Here is a 17,580-nt window from a genome sequence, read left to right as displayed (position 1 = left end):
GCACAACATTATCACCACATGTGGCGAAAATATGTTGCGTGGTGTGAGGCCAGGAAGGCCCCACGAAGAAATTTCAACTCGGTCGATTCCTGCATTTCCTGCAAACAGGAGTGTCTATGGGCCTCAAATTGGGGTCCATTAAGGTTCAAATTTCGGCCCTGTCGATTTTCTTCCAGAAAGAATTGGCTTCAGTTCCTGAAGTCCAGAAGTTTGTCAAGGGAGTACTGCATATACAACCCCCTTTTGTGCCTCCAGTGGCACTGTGGGATCTCAACGTAGTTCTGGGATTCCTCAAATCACATTGGTTTAAACCGCTCAAATCTGTGGATTTGAAATATCTCACATGGAAAAGTGACCATGATGTTGGCCCTGGCCTCGGCCAGGCGAGTGTCAGAATTGGCGGCTTTGTCTCACAAAAGCCCATATCTGATTGTCCATTCGGACAGGGCAGAGCTGCGGACTCGTCCCCAGTTTCTCCCTAAGGTGGTGTCAGCGTTTCACCTGAACCAGCTTATTGTGGTACCTGCGGCTACTAGGGACTTGGAGGACTCCAAGTTTGCTAGATGTTGTCAGGGCCCTGAAAATATAGGTTTCCAGGACGGCTGGAGTCAGGAAAACTGACTTGCTGTTATCCTGTATGCACCCAACAAACTGGGTGCTCTTGCTTCTAAGCAGACGATTGCTAGTTGGATGTGTAGTACAATTCAGCTTGCACATTCTGTGGCAGGCCTGCCACAGCCAAAATATGTAAATGCCCATTCCACAAGGAAGGTGGGCTCATCTTGGGCGGCTGCCCGAGGGGTCTCGGCTTTACAACTTTGCCGAGCTGCTACTTGGTCAGGGGCACACCCTGGCTGAGGAGGACCTGGAGTTCTCTCACTCGGTGCTGCAGAGTCATCCGCACTCTCCCGCCCGTTTGGGAGCTTTGGTATAATCCCCATGGTCCTGACGGAGTCCCCAGCATCCACTTAGGACGTCAGAGAAAATAAGAATTTACTTACCGATAATTCTATTTCTCGTAGTCCGTAGTGGATGCTGGGCGCCCATCACAAGTGCGGATTGTCTGCAATACTTGTACATAGTTATTGTTACAAAAATCGGGTTATTATTGTTGTGAGCCATCTTTTCAGAGGCTCCGCTGTTATCATGCTTTTAACTGGGTTCAGATCACAGGTTGTACAGTGTGATTGGTGTGGCTGGTATGAGTCTTACCCGGGATTCAAAATCCTTCCTTATTGTGTACGCTCGTCCGGGCACAGTATCCTAACTGAGGCTTGGAGGAGGGTCATAGGGGGAGGAGCCAGTGCACACCACCTGATCCTAAAGCTTTTACTTTTGTGCCCTGTCTCCTGCGGAGCCGCTAATCCCCATGGTCCTGACGGAGTCCCCAGCATCCACTACGGACTACGAGAAATAGAATTATCGGTAAGTAAATTCTTATTTTTTTTGCCTAGGCGAAAAATTCAGCAGGAGCAAAAAAAATGTGGATTGGCGAATTCACGTTTTCTCACCTGCGCCGGTGAAAAGGCTGTCCGTTTTTGACGATTTTGAGGCATTTTTCGCCAATGCCTTTTCACACAAAAAAAGGTGAAAAGGCATGTGCGAAAGTGCCTTAAAAATGGGCGAAACCGGCCCTAAACTGAATAGGCAGGGGGCAAATCTAACAGCCCTGAGATTACGCTGATGGGGAGTTAGAGGGAAGGTGAAGGCAGGGGCGCTGACAGGGGAGTTAGAGGGAGAGTGAGAGCATGGACGCAGACGGGGTGTTAAAGGGAGGTTGAAGGCAGGGGCACTGAGGGGGGCGTTAAAGGAAGGGTGAAGGCACCCTGAGGGGGGAGCTACAGGGAGGGTGAGGGCAGAGGCACTGAGGGTGGAGTTACAGGGAGGGTGAGGGTAGGGACGCTGAGGGGGGAGTTACAGGGAGGGTGAGGGTAGGGACGCTGAGGGGGGAGTTACAGGGAGGGTGAGGGCATCCTGAGGGGGGAGGTACAGGGACGGTAAGGGTAGGGGCACTGAGGGGGGAGTTACAGGGAGGGTGAGGGTAGGGACGCTGAGGGGGGAGTTACAGGGAGGGTGAGGGTAGGGACGCTGAGGGGGGAGTTACAGGGAGGGTGAGGGCATCCTGAGGGGGGAGGTACAGGGACGGTAAGGGTAGGGGCACTGAGGGGGGAGTTACAGGGAGGGTGAGGGCAGGGACGCTAAGGAGGGAGTTAGAGGGAGGGTGAGGGCACCTTGGGGGGGATGCTACAGGGACGGTAAGGGTAGGGGCACTGAGGGGGGAGTTACAGGGAGGGTGAGGGCTGGGACGCTGGGGGGAAGGGTGATGACAAAGCTGCGGAAAGCTGTGACAAAGTGCGTATGCGCAGATGGCATGGGGGAGCGCAGCACAGACCGAGCGCAATGGCGATAGGAGAACTCTGTAGTGGCCGCGGCGGTGATGAGGAGGGAGAAGAGAAAGCAGATGGGGAGCTAAGGGGCAGCGGGACGATGACTACTCAGATCCCAGTGAAAACGGCAATTAACACGGCGGCGGAGGTTAGTACATCCCGCCCACAGAGAGGTGACAAGAGAGAGAGGTGAGGACGAGAGAGAGACGAGGACGAGAGAGAGGCGAGGACGAGAGAGAAAGAGAGGGAGGATGAGAGAGGGAGGTGAGGACGTCAGCCACTCACCCTGGCAGATCTCCTTTCCCTGTTGATAGTGAGCTCTTTCAGGCTGCTGATGCTGCAGCTGGCCCTGCTGCTAGGGTCCAGGTCCGGGACTGCCTGGGTGACGTGTCTCATCTGGTCCAGGGATTCAGGCAGGCTGCTGCAGATGGGTGGGTGGACAGCCATGTGTTGAGCCACACGCCGTCGCCCAACGCCGTGGTGCTGCTCCTCCTCCTCCTCTCCTCTGCGGCTGTCCCTGCACTTATTGCAGTAGGCGCTGGCCATGGCTGGGTGCGGGAAGCGGAGCGGAGAACACAAAAGACTCCCAGGAGCAGCGTGCACCAGACAAGGAGGTGATCAGGCCAAAGCTTCCGATCACTGAGAACTGCGCCGCACTGTTTACAGGCACTGGCCATTCACGATGGATTGCTTTTGCCTAGGAAGAGGTGGGGGGGAGAAGGGGGAAGCGGAGCAGAGGGGAGTGGGGACAGACACCGGGACACTGGAGAGGCATGCAGCAGGAGGCGCACACAGGCAGCAGATACCGTGGGTGAGACTCAGCGCAGCTGCGGTGGGAGACGGCGCCATACGCAGATGCTGGCCGGCCCTGATCGCTCCTCCCCGCTGCCCCCTTGCCCGCCCCCCGTTCCGACGCCCCTGGCCGTTAGTAATGAGGCAAGGAGGGGGGGCTGGTCTTCATGCTGCCGGCGCCACTGCTGCCTGTCAGAGTGACAGTCGCTGGCAGCCGGCAGCAACAGCATCAGTAAGGTCACAGAGCAGGGAGAGCGCCTCTCCGACCCGGCGCCTCCCCGCTTTGCAGGACCTTGCTGAGCGGGTAGCGCCGGGCCTGGATGCATGTAATATGATCTTGAGACAGATTGAATGTGGGGAACAAAGGACAGATCAGAGTCAAGGATGACACCTAGGCAGCGAGCTTGTGGGGTAGGATTTATTGTCAAGTTCTCAACAGTGACACAGATTTCAGGTTGGTAGCTACTTTTGGACGGTGGAAATATAATTAATTCTGTTTTGGAAATTTTAAGTTTGAGGTGGTGAGATGACATCCAAGTTGAAACGGCAGATAGGCATTCAGTGACGCGGAACAATACAGATGGTGACAAATCTGGGGAGGATAGGTAGATTTGAGTATCATCAGTGTACAGATGATACTGAAATCCAAATGAGCTGATTAGTTTACCAAGAGATAAGGTATAGATTGAAAAAAGCAGAGGACCTAAGACTGAGCTTTGCGGTACTCCAACTGATAGAGGTAACGAAGAGGAGGTGGAATCAGAGAAACGAACACTGAATGAGCGATTAGATAGGTAGGATAGGAACCAAGAGAGGACTGTGTCTTTAAGACCTAGAGATTGTAGTTTTTGTATGAGAAGAGAATGATTAACAGTGTCAAAAGCAGCAGATAGATCTTGAAGAATTAGAATTGAGTAATGGCCTCTAGACTTCGCAGTGACCAGATCACTAATTTTTTTAGTCAGTGCTGTCTCTGTGGAGTGTTGGGAACGAAAGTCTGACTGAAGTGGGTCCTATAAGTTGTGCGAGTTAAGAAAGTGTGAGGTGAGTGTAGGTAAGTCTTCAAGTAGCTTGAGAGATGGGATGGTAGTTTGTGAGAAAGTTAGGGTCAGACTTTGTCTTTTCAGAATGGCAGTAATCAGTGCATGCTTGTACAGATAAGGATAGATACCAGTGCAGAGAGAGAGAGAGGTTACAGATGTTATTTAAGGTTGAGATGAGCACAGGAGACAGAGTTTTACTTATTTGTGAGAGTATAGGATCAAGAGGAGAGATAGTAGAGTAGCAGGATGAGAAGAGTGATGATACTTCATCTTCTTTTGTGGGATCAAATGTATAGAAAGTGCCACAGTGTTTAGGTAGGGAATTGAGCAGGTCACTAGCTGAGGAAGAGAATATCATTTCTTCTCGGATCTTATCAATCATGTCCTTGAAGTAGGAAGCAAGATCTTGCATCTTGATAGTGGCTGGTGGTTTGGTTGAGGGAGGGTTCAGAAGTGATTTAAATGCATTAAAAAATTGTTTGGGGTTAGACGCTTGAGCATATAGTGTACACTGTGTGCTACAGGTGAAAGAACATCCAGTATGTACTATGCTCTCCAGATGATGTAGGTAATTGCGCCTTGGGTAATATTTCACTGATACCCGCTGGTGGTCACAGTGTATAACCTCTCCTGGAATTCCAGCTTTGTTCTTCTTAGCAGGTTCATGTAATACAGTTTTTAGAAAAATGTTGTGTTCTCTGTTAAGAATGGACCCTACAGATTAAAGATTTACTGGTCCATTCTTACCCTTCACTGTTTTTGAATAAGGGACAACCTCACATGTTAGCAGGTGTCACATACTGTGAAGAATATATTAAGTGTATGCAATGCTCCCTTATTTCTAAATGAAGCACCAATCAGTGTTTTTTGAAAATAAAGACTATTATTTAGTTAAATGCAGTTCTGGTTATGCAGTGTAAAAAAACTTGAATTGCTGATAAAAAAGAATAGCATGATAAAAATGTAAAATAAAAATGAAATGATAAAAATATAAGATTATGGAGAAGGGAATTGGGACTCAAATAAAATAACGTCAAAAGCTGAGGGCAACGCGTTTCACAGATCACTGCTTTCTCCTGCAAGAGGATGTGGAATGAGGTGTGAGAGGTTTATGTAGAGGAGTATGGTGAGTTAATGATGGTGGACAATTGGAATTAGTCACAAAGTGGTAATAAAATGAGAAAAAAAAACTCAATACAGCTCAGTTCTTTATTTTAATAATAGAGAAAGTACGTTGACTATTGTACAATAAATGTTTAAAGAGAAATCCTACTGGGATGGGATGTGCATAGGTCGCCCCTCTGCGGCAGTTACTCTGCTGGTCTAACACCGCTATGGAAGATCATCACTTCCTATCATCACCAGTAGGTGGGCATTGCAGTGGGTTGGTATTCATGTGACCGACGGTCACATGACCTCCACCAAAATCCCGCCCTCTCACATCCCGATGGTCGTGGGTGTCGAGCCCGCAACGGGCTTGCTGCACTCGCCCCTCCCTACCGGAATCCTGGCGTCGATATGCTGAACCGCCGGTCAGCCATACTACACCCATCGCAGTGTATTTATTATTATTTTTTTGTAGAAGACAATATTGCAGTATTAGCTATTTCCCTGTCTCTCCCAGTCTCTACCCTGATATAACCTGTGTAAGTACTGAGGACTCTCCTCTTTCTCATGACTGCATGAAAGGAAAGATACAGTACCTAAGATATCGGGACATTAGTCACAGCAGATTGGATAGGCGCTGCCTAATACATTTATGCTAATGAAGAGACTTAGGACTCATACAAACCTTTGGTAATACCCAGGGCCGGTGCTAGGGTATTTGGCGCTTCCCTGCAAACTGTCAATTTGCGTCCTCCCATACTTAATAGAGGGACAGCGTGCACCAAAGGTGCATGCAGCAAAAAGGGGTGTGGTTTCAGAAGAAAGGGGTGTGCCCACACAATTGTACCTCTAATTTACGTTACTCTACACAGTAGCACAATCTAGTTATCATTACACCGCACGCAGTGCTCTTGATTCATATTACACCACTTTACAACACAGTAGTGCCCCTTCTTCAGGGCTTAAAGTGGTCCTGGAGAGGTTGCAAAACTCTTTTCCCTCGCCACCTACTCCCCTCCCATTAGTCAGTGCCAGGGCTGATAGTAGGGTGTTCGGCGCCTTATGCAAACTACAAATTTGTGCCCTAACCCCCATATTGTCTAAAGCAGTGGTTCTCAACCTCGGTCCTCAAGTACCCCCAACAGTTCATGTTTTCCAGGTCTCCTTACAGCAGTCATTTCCAACCACGGTCCTCAAGACACACCAACAGTGCAGGTTTTAGTGATATCCAGGCTGCAGCACAGATGGGTAAATCAAAATAACTGAGCTACTAATTAAGTCACCTGTGCTGAAGCCTGGATATCACTAAAAACTGCACTGTTGGTGTGCCTTGAGGACCGTGGGTGGGAATGCCTGCCTTACAGGATTGCAAGTGAAATAATTAGCTCCACCTGTGGGTCTTTTAAAATGTGTCAGTGAGTAATGAATTCACCTGTGTACCTGCTAGGTGACCTGGAAAACATGAACTGTTGGGGGTACTTGGGGACCGAGGTTGAGAACCACTGGTCTAAAGGAACAGTTGAGCTCCGAAGGCACACACTGCAAAAAACAGGTATGGTATCACAAGGAAGGGGTGTGGCCACACAATATCACTGCCGTTTATTCACAAATACTCACGGAGGCAGTGCCACTTATACACATAATAATGCCCATGGTATCAGTGCCGCTTATAAACATAATAATGCCCACTGTATCAGTGGCACTTATACACATAATAATGCCCATGATAGCAATGCTGTTTATATACATAATGCCCACAGTATCAGTGCCGCTTATACACATGCCATTGCCCACAGTATCAGTGCCGCTTATACACATGCCCACAGTATCAGTGCTGCTTATACACATGCCGACAGTATCAGTGCTGCTTATACACATGCCGACAGTATCAGTGCTGCTTATACACATAATGCCCATAGTAGCAGTGCCGCTTATACACATGCCCACAGTATCAGTGCTGCTTATACACATAATGCCCATAGTAGCAGTGCCGCTTATACACATGCCCACGGTATCAGTGCCGCTTATACACATAATGCCCATAGTATCAGTGCTGCTTATACACATGCCCACAGTATCAGTGCTGCTTATACACATGCCCACGGTATCAGTGCCGCTTATACACATGCCCACGGTATCAGTGCCGCTTATACACATGCCCACGGTATCAGTGCCGCTTATACACATGCCGCCCACTTTATCTCCATCCAAGGCTTAGTAAATAGACCCTTTACTCATTATGAGTACGGTACACAGACCTTGGGGGTGATTCAGATCTGATCGTAGCTGTGCTAAATTAAGCACTTCTACGATCAGTTACTCAGACATGCAGGGGGGGGGGACGCTAATCCGCCCCACATGTCAGGCCCTGCCCCCACCCCCCGGCGGCGATGCTTTAGCACCCACCAAGTAGCTCCCTGCCTGAATAGCCTAGCTGCGATGGCAGGCGGCTACCCGCCGCGTCCCGCAATGGTCCGGAAACGTCTGCGTTGTCCGGACCGCGCCCCACCACCAGCGTTTTAATGCCTTTGGCACGCCCCCTCCCTCCCTGCGATCAATCAGGCAGAGGCGATCGCAGCCCCGAGATACTTTTAGCATCTCACTGGGCGCCCGTGGTTCACACGTGTGCAGTCCCCAAAGGTCTTCAGACTGCCATCGCTGCCACTGCAGAGATCCGGTCTGAATTAGGCTCTTTGTTCATGACCTTAGTGATATTAGAGTGAATTCCTTGAATTGTCTATCATGAGTTAGAAGAAGGTTACCCATAAAAAACCTTTATATGCACCAGTTATTACACTCCGTTATGAGTAGGGTAAGCTGTCGTCTCTCTATATAAGGGAGAGGCAGACCTCCAATCTTCAGTTTGCCGACAGTTGAATAGCGCCGGGAATTAGCTCCCGGCACTATTCAATACAGCGCCATGTGACACTTAATTGTTGGGAGTTCCTCTCGCACCCCCGGGGGGGTGAGAACAGAAATTCGACAAAAGGGCTGGCGAGTGGCCCGGCGTGAGTCTGATTCTATCGGGAATCGGCATCGCGCCGGGCAGTTAAGTCGGAGAATGCCCGTTCTCCCGACAAATCAACCTGTTAAGTCCGGGAGAACGGGCATTCGCCGACTTATCATGAGCAGAATTGAATAGCGACGGGAGCTAATTCCCGGCATTATTGTATTATCAGTTTGATTTGTGTGAATAAGATGTACATTTTAAGCAAAAACATGCTTGCCGTTTCCCAGTTGCCAGGACCTGGCGCAGAGCAGGGCTGTTTTACATGACCTAAACCACAGTGTATGAGGACACTTCAGGCGGTAAATGGAAATGTCTCTAAAGCTGGGTACACACTGGGTGATTTCTGGCTTAAAAAATAAACGATAACCACATTTATGTCATTATCGTTTATTTTGAGCTTGAAATCGTCCAGTGTGCATAGGGGTGATATTCTGATATACTTCTGTTCTCCCTGTATACCTCTTCCCTGGGTGCTCTCATTAACTTCTTTGGCCTTTAATGCCACCTCTATGCTGATGATACACAACTCTACCTCTCCTCTCCTGATCTGTCCCCCTTTGTCCTCTCTCAGGTTTCCAGCTGCCTCTCCGCAATCTCCTCCTGGATGTCTGAGCGCTCTCTGAAGCTCAACATGGACAAAACTGAACTATTATCTTTCCCCCAGCCAGAGCAACACCCCCTACAAATATCTCTATCACTGTTGACAACACTATCATCTCCCCCGTTCCCCAACTCCGCTGCCTGGGCGTCACTCTTGATTCCTCCCTCTCCTTTGCACCCTACATCCAAGCTCTGGTGCAATCTTGGTTCCAGCTACGCAACATTGCTCGCATCAGGCCATTTCTCTCCCAGACTGCATCTAAAGTTATCATCCACTCACTGGTCATCTCACGACTTGACTACTGCAATGTTCTCCTCACTGACCTCACTTGCTCCCACCTCGCTCCCCTCCAATCTGTCCTCAACTCCGCAGCTAGGCTCATCTTCTTTTCCCGCTGCTCCACTTCTGACACTCCCCTTTGACATAATCTACACTGGCTCCCATTCCCCTACAGAATCCTCTTCAAACTCCTCACCCTCACATACAAGGCCATCTCTAATTCCACTGCTCCCTACATCTCCAACCTCCTCTCCCTTCATACTCCCTCCCGCCCACTGCGGTCGGCTGATGACCGTCGCCTCTCCTCTGCCTTGGTCACTGCTTCCCATGCACGAGTTCAGGATTTTGCCCGTGCTGCACCCCTTCAGTGGAATGCGCTCCCCCGCTCCATTAGACTCTCCCCGACCTTGCAAAGCTTCAAACGGGCATTGAAAACCCACCTATTTATCAAAGCGTACCCCTCCAATGCATAACCTAGTCCTTAGGCTGCTCTTCCATCCCCCTGTCCCATGCCTTGAACATTTCTGCTTTGCTTGCATACCGCCATCAGGCTTCCTCCTGCTTGCTTGCACCTCATGTCATCTGTCTGTCGCTCCTCCCCACTAGATTGTTAGCTCTTTGGAGCAGGGCCCTCTTTCCTCTTGTTGTCTAAGCCCTCTTCTCGACACATTTCACTCAGCGACCATCTTTACCTGCTTTTTCTCCTACTGGTAAAGGCTCCTCTCTATCTATGGCCGCCAGCCCCAAGTAGTACAATGATTACTCCCTCACTACTTACATCTAAGCTGTATTATGTCTTGAGAATCGTGGTGCTCTATGTTACCTACCCTCTATTTTTGTTATTTATTTACTGTTATGCTAAGTTTTGTCTCCCTGTACTGTCCTTTGTACGGCGCTGCGAAACACTTATGGCGCCCTATAAATAAAATGTAATAATAATAATAATTGGTGAGCGATGCGAGTTCCTGCAAGTCGTTCAGCGTTCACCAATATTGAGCTGACATGCAGCTCAACCCGTCAATGTCAGGCTGCGCTGCGTGTTCGGGAATGCCGGCGGTAATGTCACTGATCGTTATCGTTGAACAGTAATGTTCAGTGTGTACGCGCTATATCGTTGAACGCTGTATCATACAATGATAGAGTCGTTCACTGCTGGCCTTTAAACATTGGGTAGTGTGTACCCGCCTAGAGACTATTTTCTCCTTTATATTCCCTACATATGCTTGTAACCCTCGGCTTCTGCCACCCTGATGGTTATATCAGTGTCCTGTCCCCTGATGCAGTAATGTTTATGTACCATATTCTTGCCCTTTATTGTCTTGTACTGTCATTATTATCTTGTTCTGCTCATTTGTTTCTGTACTTTGTTGGGCTCTGTGGATCCCTTGTGGCGCCGTATAAACGATATTAATAATAAGACAGCCTGCGAACTGCAGGCATTGGCAGGTGTCCAGGTGAGTCTACCCGATGTTATAAAGTATAAGGGGTATATGCAATTGCCGGCGAATCGCGGCAATTTTTTCGCCTGTTTTTTGATTCGACACAATTCGACCGTCGAATTCCGGCAGGTGGGTGCCGGAATTCTACATATTCAATAAAAAACGGATTCGACAGTCCGCTGTCGAAAAACGGCCGATTTGACGGATTTTGTTAAGATTTTAAAAAATGTTAAAAAAACGGGAAAAAAACCGAAAAAAAATGGCGTGGGGTCCCCCCTCCTAAGCATAACCAGCCTCGGGCTCTTCGAGCCGGTCCTGGTTCTAAAAATCCGGGGGGGAAATGGACAGGGGATCCCCCGTGTTTTTAAAACCAGCACCGGGCTCTGCGCCTGGTGCTGGTGCAAAAAATACGGGGGACAAAAAGAGTAGGGGTCCCCCATATTTTTTACACCAGCATCGGGCTCCACTAGCTGGGTAGATAATGCCACAGTCGGGGGTCACTTTTATACAGCGCCCTGCGGCCGTGGCATTAAATACGCAACTAGTCACCCCTGGCCGGGGTACCCTGGAGGAGTGGGGACCCCTTCAATCAAGGGGTCCCCCCCTCCAGCCACCCAAGGGCCAGGGGTGAAGCCCGAGGCTGTCCCCCCCCCCCCCCATCCAAGGGCTGCGGATGGGGGGCTGATAGCCTTTTGAAAAATGAAAGAATATTGTTTTTTCCAGTAGTTCTACAAGTCCCAGCAAGCCTCCCCGCAAGCTGGTACTTGGAGAACCACAAGTACCAGCATGCGGGAGAAAAACGGGCCCACTGGTACCTGTAGTTCTGCTGGAAAAAAAATACCCAAATAAAAACAGGACACAGACACCGTGAAAGTAAAAGTTTATTTCATACATGCCGACACATACATACTTACCTATGTTGACCCGCCGACTGCCACGTCTCCAATGTCGCCGATGATCCGGGGTACCTGTGAATAAAATTATACTCACCTGATCCAGTGTCCTGGTCTTTTATTATAATCCAGGTACTTGGCAAAAAAAAAAAAACGAACACCCGGACCAGGCGGACTGAAAGGGGTCCCATGTTTACACATGGGACCCCTTTCCCCGAATGCAGAGACCCCCCGTGACTCCTGTCACAGAAAGGTCCCTTCAGCCAATCAGAAAGCGCCACTTCGTGGCACTCTCCTAATTGGCTGTATGCGCGTCTGAGCTGGCAGACAGCGCATCGCCCAGCTCCCTCCATTAGTTTCAATGGTGGGAACTTTGCGGTCAGCGGTGGGGTTACCCGCGGTCAGCCGCTGACCGCGGGTGACCTCACCGCTGACCGCAAAGTTCCCACCATTGAAAGTAATGGAGGGGGCTGTGCAATGCGCGTCTGAGCTTAGACGCGCAGAGCCAATCAGGTGAGTGCCACAAAGTGGCGCTTCTTGATTGGTTGAAGGGACCTTTCTGTAACAGGAGTCACGGGGGGTCTCTGCATTCGGGGAAAGGGGTCCCATGTGTAAACATGGGACCCCTTTCAGTTCGTGTGGTCCGGGTGTTAGTTTTTTTTTTTTGCCAAGTACGTGGATTATAATAAAAGACCAGGACACTGGATCAGGTGAGTATAATTTTATTCACAGGTACCCCGGATCGTCGGCGACATTGGAGACGTGGCAGTCGGCGGGTCAACATAGGTAAGTATGTATGTGTCGGCATGTATGAAATAAACTTTTACTTTCACGGTGTCTGTGTCCTGTTTTTATTTGGGTATTTTTTTCCCCAGTAGAACTACAGGTACCAGTGGGCCCGTTTTTCTCCCGCATGCTGGTACTTGTGGTTCTCCAAGTACCAGCTTGCGGGGGAGGCTTGCTGGGACTTGTAGTACTACTGAAAAAAAACAATATTCTTTCATTTTTTAAAAGGCTCTCAGCCCCCCATCCGCAGCCCTTGGATGGGGGCGACAGCCTCGGGCTTCACCCCTGGCCCTTGGGTGGCTGGAGGGGGGGACCCCTTGATTGAAGGGGTCCCCACTCCTCCAGGGTACCCCGGCCAGGGGTGACTATTTGCGTATTTAATGCCACGGCCGCAGGGCGCTGTATAAAAGTGACCCCCGGCTGTGGCATTATCTACCCAGCTAGTGGAGCCCGATACTGGTGTAAAAAATACGGGGGACCCCTACTCTTTTTGTCCCCCGTATTTTTTGCACCAGCACCAGGCGCAGAGCCCGGTGCTGGTTTTAAAAATACGGGGGATCCCCTGTCAGTTTTTCCCCCCGGATTTTTAGAACCAGGACCGGCTCGAAGAGCCCGAGGCTGGTTATGCTTTGGAGGGGGGACCCCACGCATTTTTTTTTCTGATTTTTACCCCATTCCATTTAAAAAAAAATGTTATATTTTTAAAAATATATAAATAATACTTGTGCCTCCTAAATAGACAAACCATGTACCTAATCCCTTCTAATATAAATAGATATGCTATTACCAATAAAAAAAACACCAAAAAAAACATGTTTTTAAAAAAATTTATTACATTACGCCAGCAAAGTGTGGCGGATTGAAAATGACAAATTTACTGTCTAAAAACACTGTTGTCGAATTTACAATCTTCAATTGAATATACTTTTGTCGAATTGCCGCATTTGTACCATTGCAGAAATGTCGAATTTGACAAATGTCGAATTTCAAAAAGTCGAATTTGGAAAGTCCTTTTTTTTGACGAAAAGTACTGAATTGCATTTTCGAATTATTTTTTTTTTGGGCGAAAATGCCCCTTTTTTCGACATTTTCGGGAATTCGACCGCAATTGCATATACCCCTAAATCTTTTAAAAGGCAAAATAAGGAATCTGACCGGCCTTCCCCATTGTCTTACCACATTTTCTGCTTTATGTCCCCAGTGATAGTGGCTCCTCCTAAGTAATTAATACCTTACCATTATAACTAATATCTAGGCATGCTCCATCTAAGGCTCCATCTCTATTATTACTGTTATGAGCCACTGCCGTGGCTCATTCCAGTTTGCATTTTGCTCATGTATTTGATGTTATATTTCTGTTTGCATGCCAGGATTTCTCATGTACTTGTTTAGAGTACTGTTGTTGTCCGCCTGTGGCGAGTCTGTGTAATTGCAGCCTGTTTCCTATGTGTTCAGTCTCACCTGCCAATAATTAGGCTGTGCCTGGCTTCCAGCTATCCTGATTGGGGCGTGCTTCCTTTATTACTCAGCTGGCCCTGCATCCAGAGCTGGTGATAGAAGTAGGGTTTTGTACCTGTATGTTCCTGGTTAGCTTCCTGCAAACCTGTTCCTGGTCCCTGTCAGCTCATTGGAGATCCTTTCTATGTTGTGCTGTGACCTGGAGACTTTGCCTAATCGATTCTTGACCAGATCTTGCCAGCCAGTGTTCAGGTTTTTGTGGAGTATCCACACTAACAGTTCTTTGTTTATATTTTTATCGTTAACATCCCTGAGCATTGTTGCTCTCACTGTTTATTCGCTTAAACATCTAAAACCATTGTTGGTCTCATTATCACTCGTGCATTGGTGTTGCAGGCTTAGTTAGGTTTCCCCTTAGTCACTCGCAGTCTCGGGTGGTGCCTTGTCACTTACTAAGACCGGGGGGCATCGGAGTTTGGGTGGACCTAATTCGCCCATTCAAATGCGGCTGCCGTGGGCACAAGAACTTTAGCACCGCAGTCACCATCCGACCACTAAGAGAGGTAACGGAGTCGGGTAGAGCACGAGTTGCTGCCAGCCTCAAACCTAGCTGCAGCTTTACCGGTGAGTACTGGAACTTCCCAGTGGTTGCATACTCCCCTGAGTTCCAGGTACCCATTTCTTAACAATTACATCAGTCACCTGACTACGAGGTAATTGCACCCTGATGTGTAGATGTGCCAGAGAGTTGTGGCCCTGTCATAGCCGCGGCTGGCATCTGACCATCCTGGTGCCTGCTGTACAGGTTTCCTGTTACCCGCTCACTGTGGGGCACAGAGGACGTCTGTCCCATTACACACACTCACCTCTCTATACCATAGTATAAATGATAGTACATAGGGACAGGTTATTTCTCAGCATGGCTGTGCGGGGCCTGTAATATCACCAGCAATGGAATAGTACCATGTAGTCAGGGAAATCGATTATCAGTCAGTGCCACCAGTTGCTAAATGGTTTTATGGTTCCTCATGGCTACTAAGATGTAAGATATTTCCCGTCACTCCCATAGAGGTGCACAGGAAAGTCAGTGATGGGGTTCTGTATCTGTGATGTGCACAGCTGCCGATGACTGACCTCCCTCCTACAATACCTATTGTTATAGTAATAACCTTTACTCGGCCCATTGTTTGCCTTCTGCTACCCGGCGTCATGTAGGATTAGTCTCTGCTGTTATTAGGGGTCTATCCCTGAGTTGGGGATCTCTGGATAGCAGTCTCTCCCATCCCCCCATGTCTGTAAGCACATAGCCGACCATAATCCAGCGCTGCGTCCTACCGCTGCCTCCGCTCTGTCTCACAGCCCACACACTATTATATCTGCCAGCGCTGGGACTGCTAGTCCGGTAGATGGGGCAGGAAGAGCTGCCATCCAGGTGACCGGTAGTTACAGGAATAGGTGGGGGTACTTTAAAAAATATTCCTTAGACAAGTTACGGCGCCATATAAACATGAAAGTAAATGTGGACATCTGTCTAACGTGTTCTGTCCCAGAATTACTCTATACTTGTATAACTCTGTTCTGTCCCATTCTGCTTGGTGTTTTACACTTATTGCCAATGAGGGAAGGAGACAGATTCAGCAACATTCTAGGAGTGTAAAAGAAAGATGGCTGCTTCCATTGTGCTGGTGTGAGTGGAGTGATGATGTCAGAACAACAGTCCATTTGTTTTAAATGCACAGTAAACCAGACAGTTCTAGACAAACACCAAGGTGATGTGGTAATGGCAGGGTTAAGTAACTATTGTACAGTATATGGTACTGATTACATTCAATAATATCTGATATCTTTATGGTACAAACATATATACCTACACTGAATTTATCATACATGATGACACGACCCATCCGCTGATGTACAGAGGTTTTATCTTAGTACTTTTGTCCCCAACAGGTCCGCACGCCTCCTCACACTACCCTGAGAAGACACATCAGTGCTCGGAGTGTCAGCAATGTTTCCCTAATCATTCAGCCCTCGTCACCCATCAGCAAACGCATAGCACCAGTAATCTGTATAGATGCTCAGTATGTGGAATGTGTTTCAGCTCCAAATTGGTTCTTACCGCCCACCAGCGATGTCACACCGAGGACAGATTGTCCCATTGTTACAGTGGGAAATCCTTGCAACAGAGGTCACATAAGAGGACTCACACCGGGGAGAGGCCATTTTCATGCCCGGAGTGCGGGAGATGTTTTACCAGCAGGTCTGGCCTTACTGCGCACCAGTGGATTCACTCTGGTGAGAAGCCGTTTAAGTGCACGGAGTGTAGCAAATGCTTTGCCTGGAAATCCAACCTTGTCACACATCAGCGCACTCACACCGGGGAGAAGATATTTTCCTGTCTGGAGTGCGGGAGATATTTTACCAGCAGGTCTGCCCTAACTGTGCACCAACAGACTCACTCTGGCGAGAAGCCCTTTAAATGCTCTGAATGTGGCAAATGTTTTTCCCTGAAAGTCACCCTTACCACACATAAACGTATTCACACCGGGGAGAAGCCGTTTCAGTGCACAGAATGCAGCAAGTGCTTTGCACAGAAAGCCGATTTTATCAAGCATCAGCGCACTCACACCGGGGAGAGGCCGTTTGTGTGTGCCCGGTGCGGCCGCTGCTTTTCTAATGGCTCAAACCTTAGTCGACATCAGAGGGTTCATACTGTTCTAACTGAATAAACTGCCCGTCACAAGCATAACATGGTTTGTTTTAATAAACTGGCGGAAAAAGGGGACAGCTTTTGGCACCATTTTAAGGCGCAGGGCTACAATTTTGTTCCTCAATCCTGTGCACAGAAGGTGCTGTGTCCACATTATGGATCCATCTAGAAATGCGCTTAGTAGATACAGTGAAAACATCAGTTGATTTTTTGTTTTTGTTTTGTGTTATATTGGGTATGAGAGTGACGGGACAATTCAGTGACTTTTGTGTATGAATGTAGTGATCACTTGGTCTGCACCTACTTCCACCCACCTACCGTCCCATTTTTCAGCAGTTCCCACCCCCACTCTGTAAGGGTTTAATTAGATGCTTGCAAATCAAATATAAGAAATATATGTGTGTTTTGAACCTTAAGCAGTTTATAGTTATAGCAGATATTAGGCAGATGAGTTCTCTAAAAAACAGACGTGTCTCTACGCCAACAAGTCCCAGTAATTAGAAGTGGAATATTTCAGCCGTCCAACCATGAGGGAACACTGATAACAACTACAGGATACAACTCCCTGGACTAAGAGACTCATGAGAACTTGCTGAAATGCAGAAATTTGTAATGTTGCTAAAATGTTCTGTATTGTTCTTTAGAAATTTGTAGTTATTACCAAACCCCTTTGTGACGTATTCTTTATGTGAAACTTTGCCATAACTAGAAAGTAAACGAGCACAGCCCAGAATCAGCCTTGACATAGATACTGCGTTTGTGTCTTGATTTCTGACTCCCAGCAGCTGGTACAAAAATCATCAGACAACTGAAGGATATTGCTAGACAAATAGAATATCCCTAACATTACTTGGGGGCTCCTTGTCCGGGATTTCAACACCATGACAGATGACATCACCCCACTGACAGCACAGCACAACCACTGACCATCAAGTCCATATGGTGAGTAAACTGAAAGTGTGATTTTCCACTTGTTTACTCTATTCAGTGCTTTTGTTTGTGTCTCAGCTGTTCATCTGTGTGAGGTAAGCGAGATTTCAATGAACCCAGTTGTCTGTTTTTGATTACAAGGTTT

At 48.2% G+C, this 17,580-nt stretch overlaps 1 protein-coding gene across 2 annotated transcripts in view; it reads left to right on the top strand.

Moving 5' to 3' along the window:
- Window positions 1–17,265, top strand: part of LOC134994916 (oocyte zinc finger protein XlCOF7.1-like) — a 101,797-nt gene extending 84,532 nt beyond the window's left edge. For both annotated transcript variants that reach the window (XM_063951026.1, XM_063951025.1), the window contains one exon: window positions 15,746–17,265. In XM_063951026.1, the coding sequence (XP_063807096.1) occupies window positions 15,746–16,524 (779 nt within the window). In that variant the 3' untranslated portion in view covers window positions 16,525–17,265. The remainder of the gene's footprint in view (window positions 1–15,745) is intronic.
- Window positions 17,266–17,580: the final 315 nt, after the last annotated feature.

The sequence above is a fragment of the Pseudophryne corroboree genome, chromosome 2 (genome assembly GCF_028390025.1).
Source record: "Pseudophryne corroboree isolate aPseCor3 chromosome 2, aPseCor3.hap2, whole genome shotgun sequence".
NCBI classification, from domain to species: domain Eukaryota; kingdom Metazoa; phylum Chordata; class Amphibia; order Anura; family Myobatrachidae; genus Pseudophryne; species Pseudophryne corroboree.
Note: the sequence above shows the minus strand (reverse complement) of the source record. Positions and strands in the feature narration are given on the sequence as shown.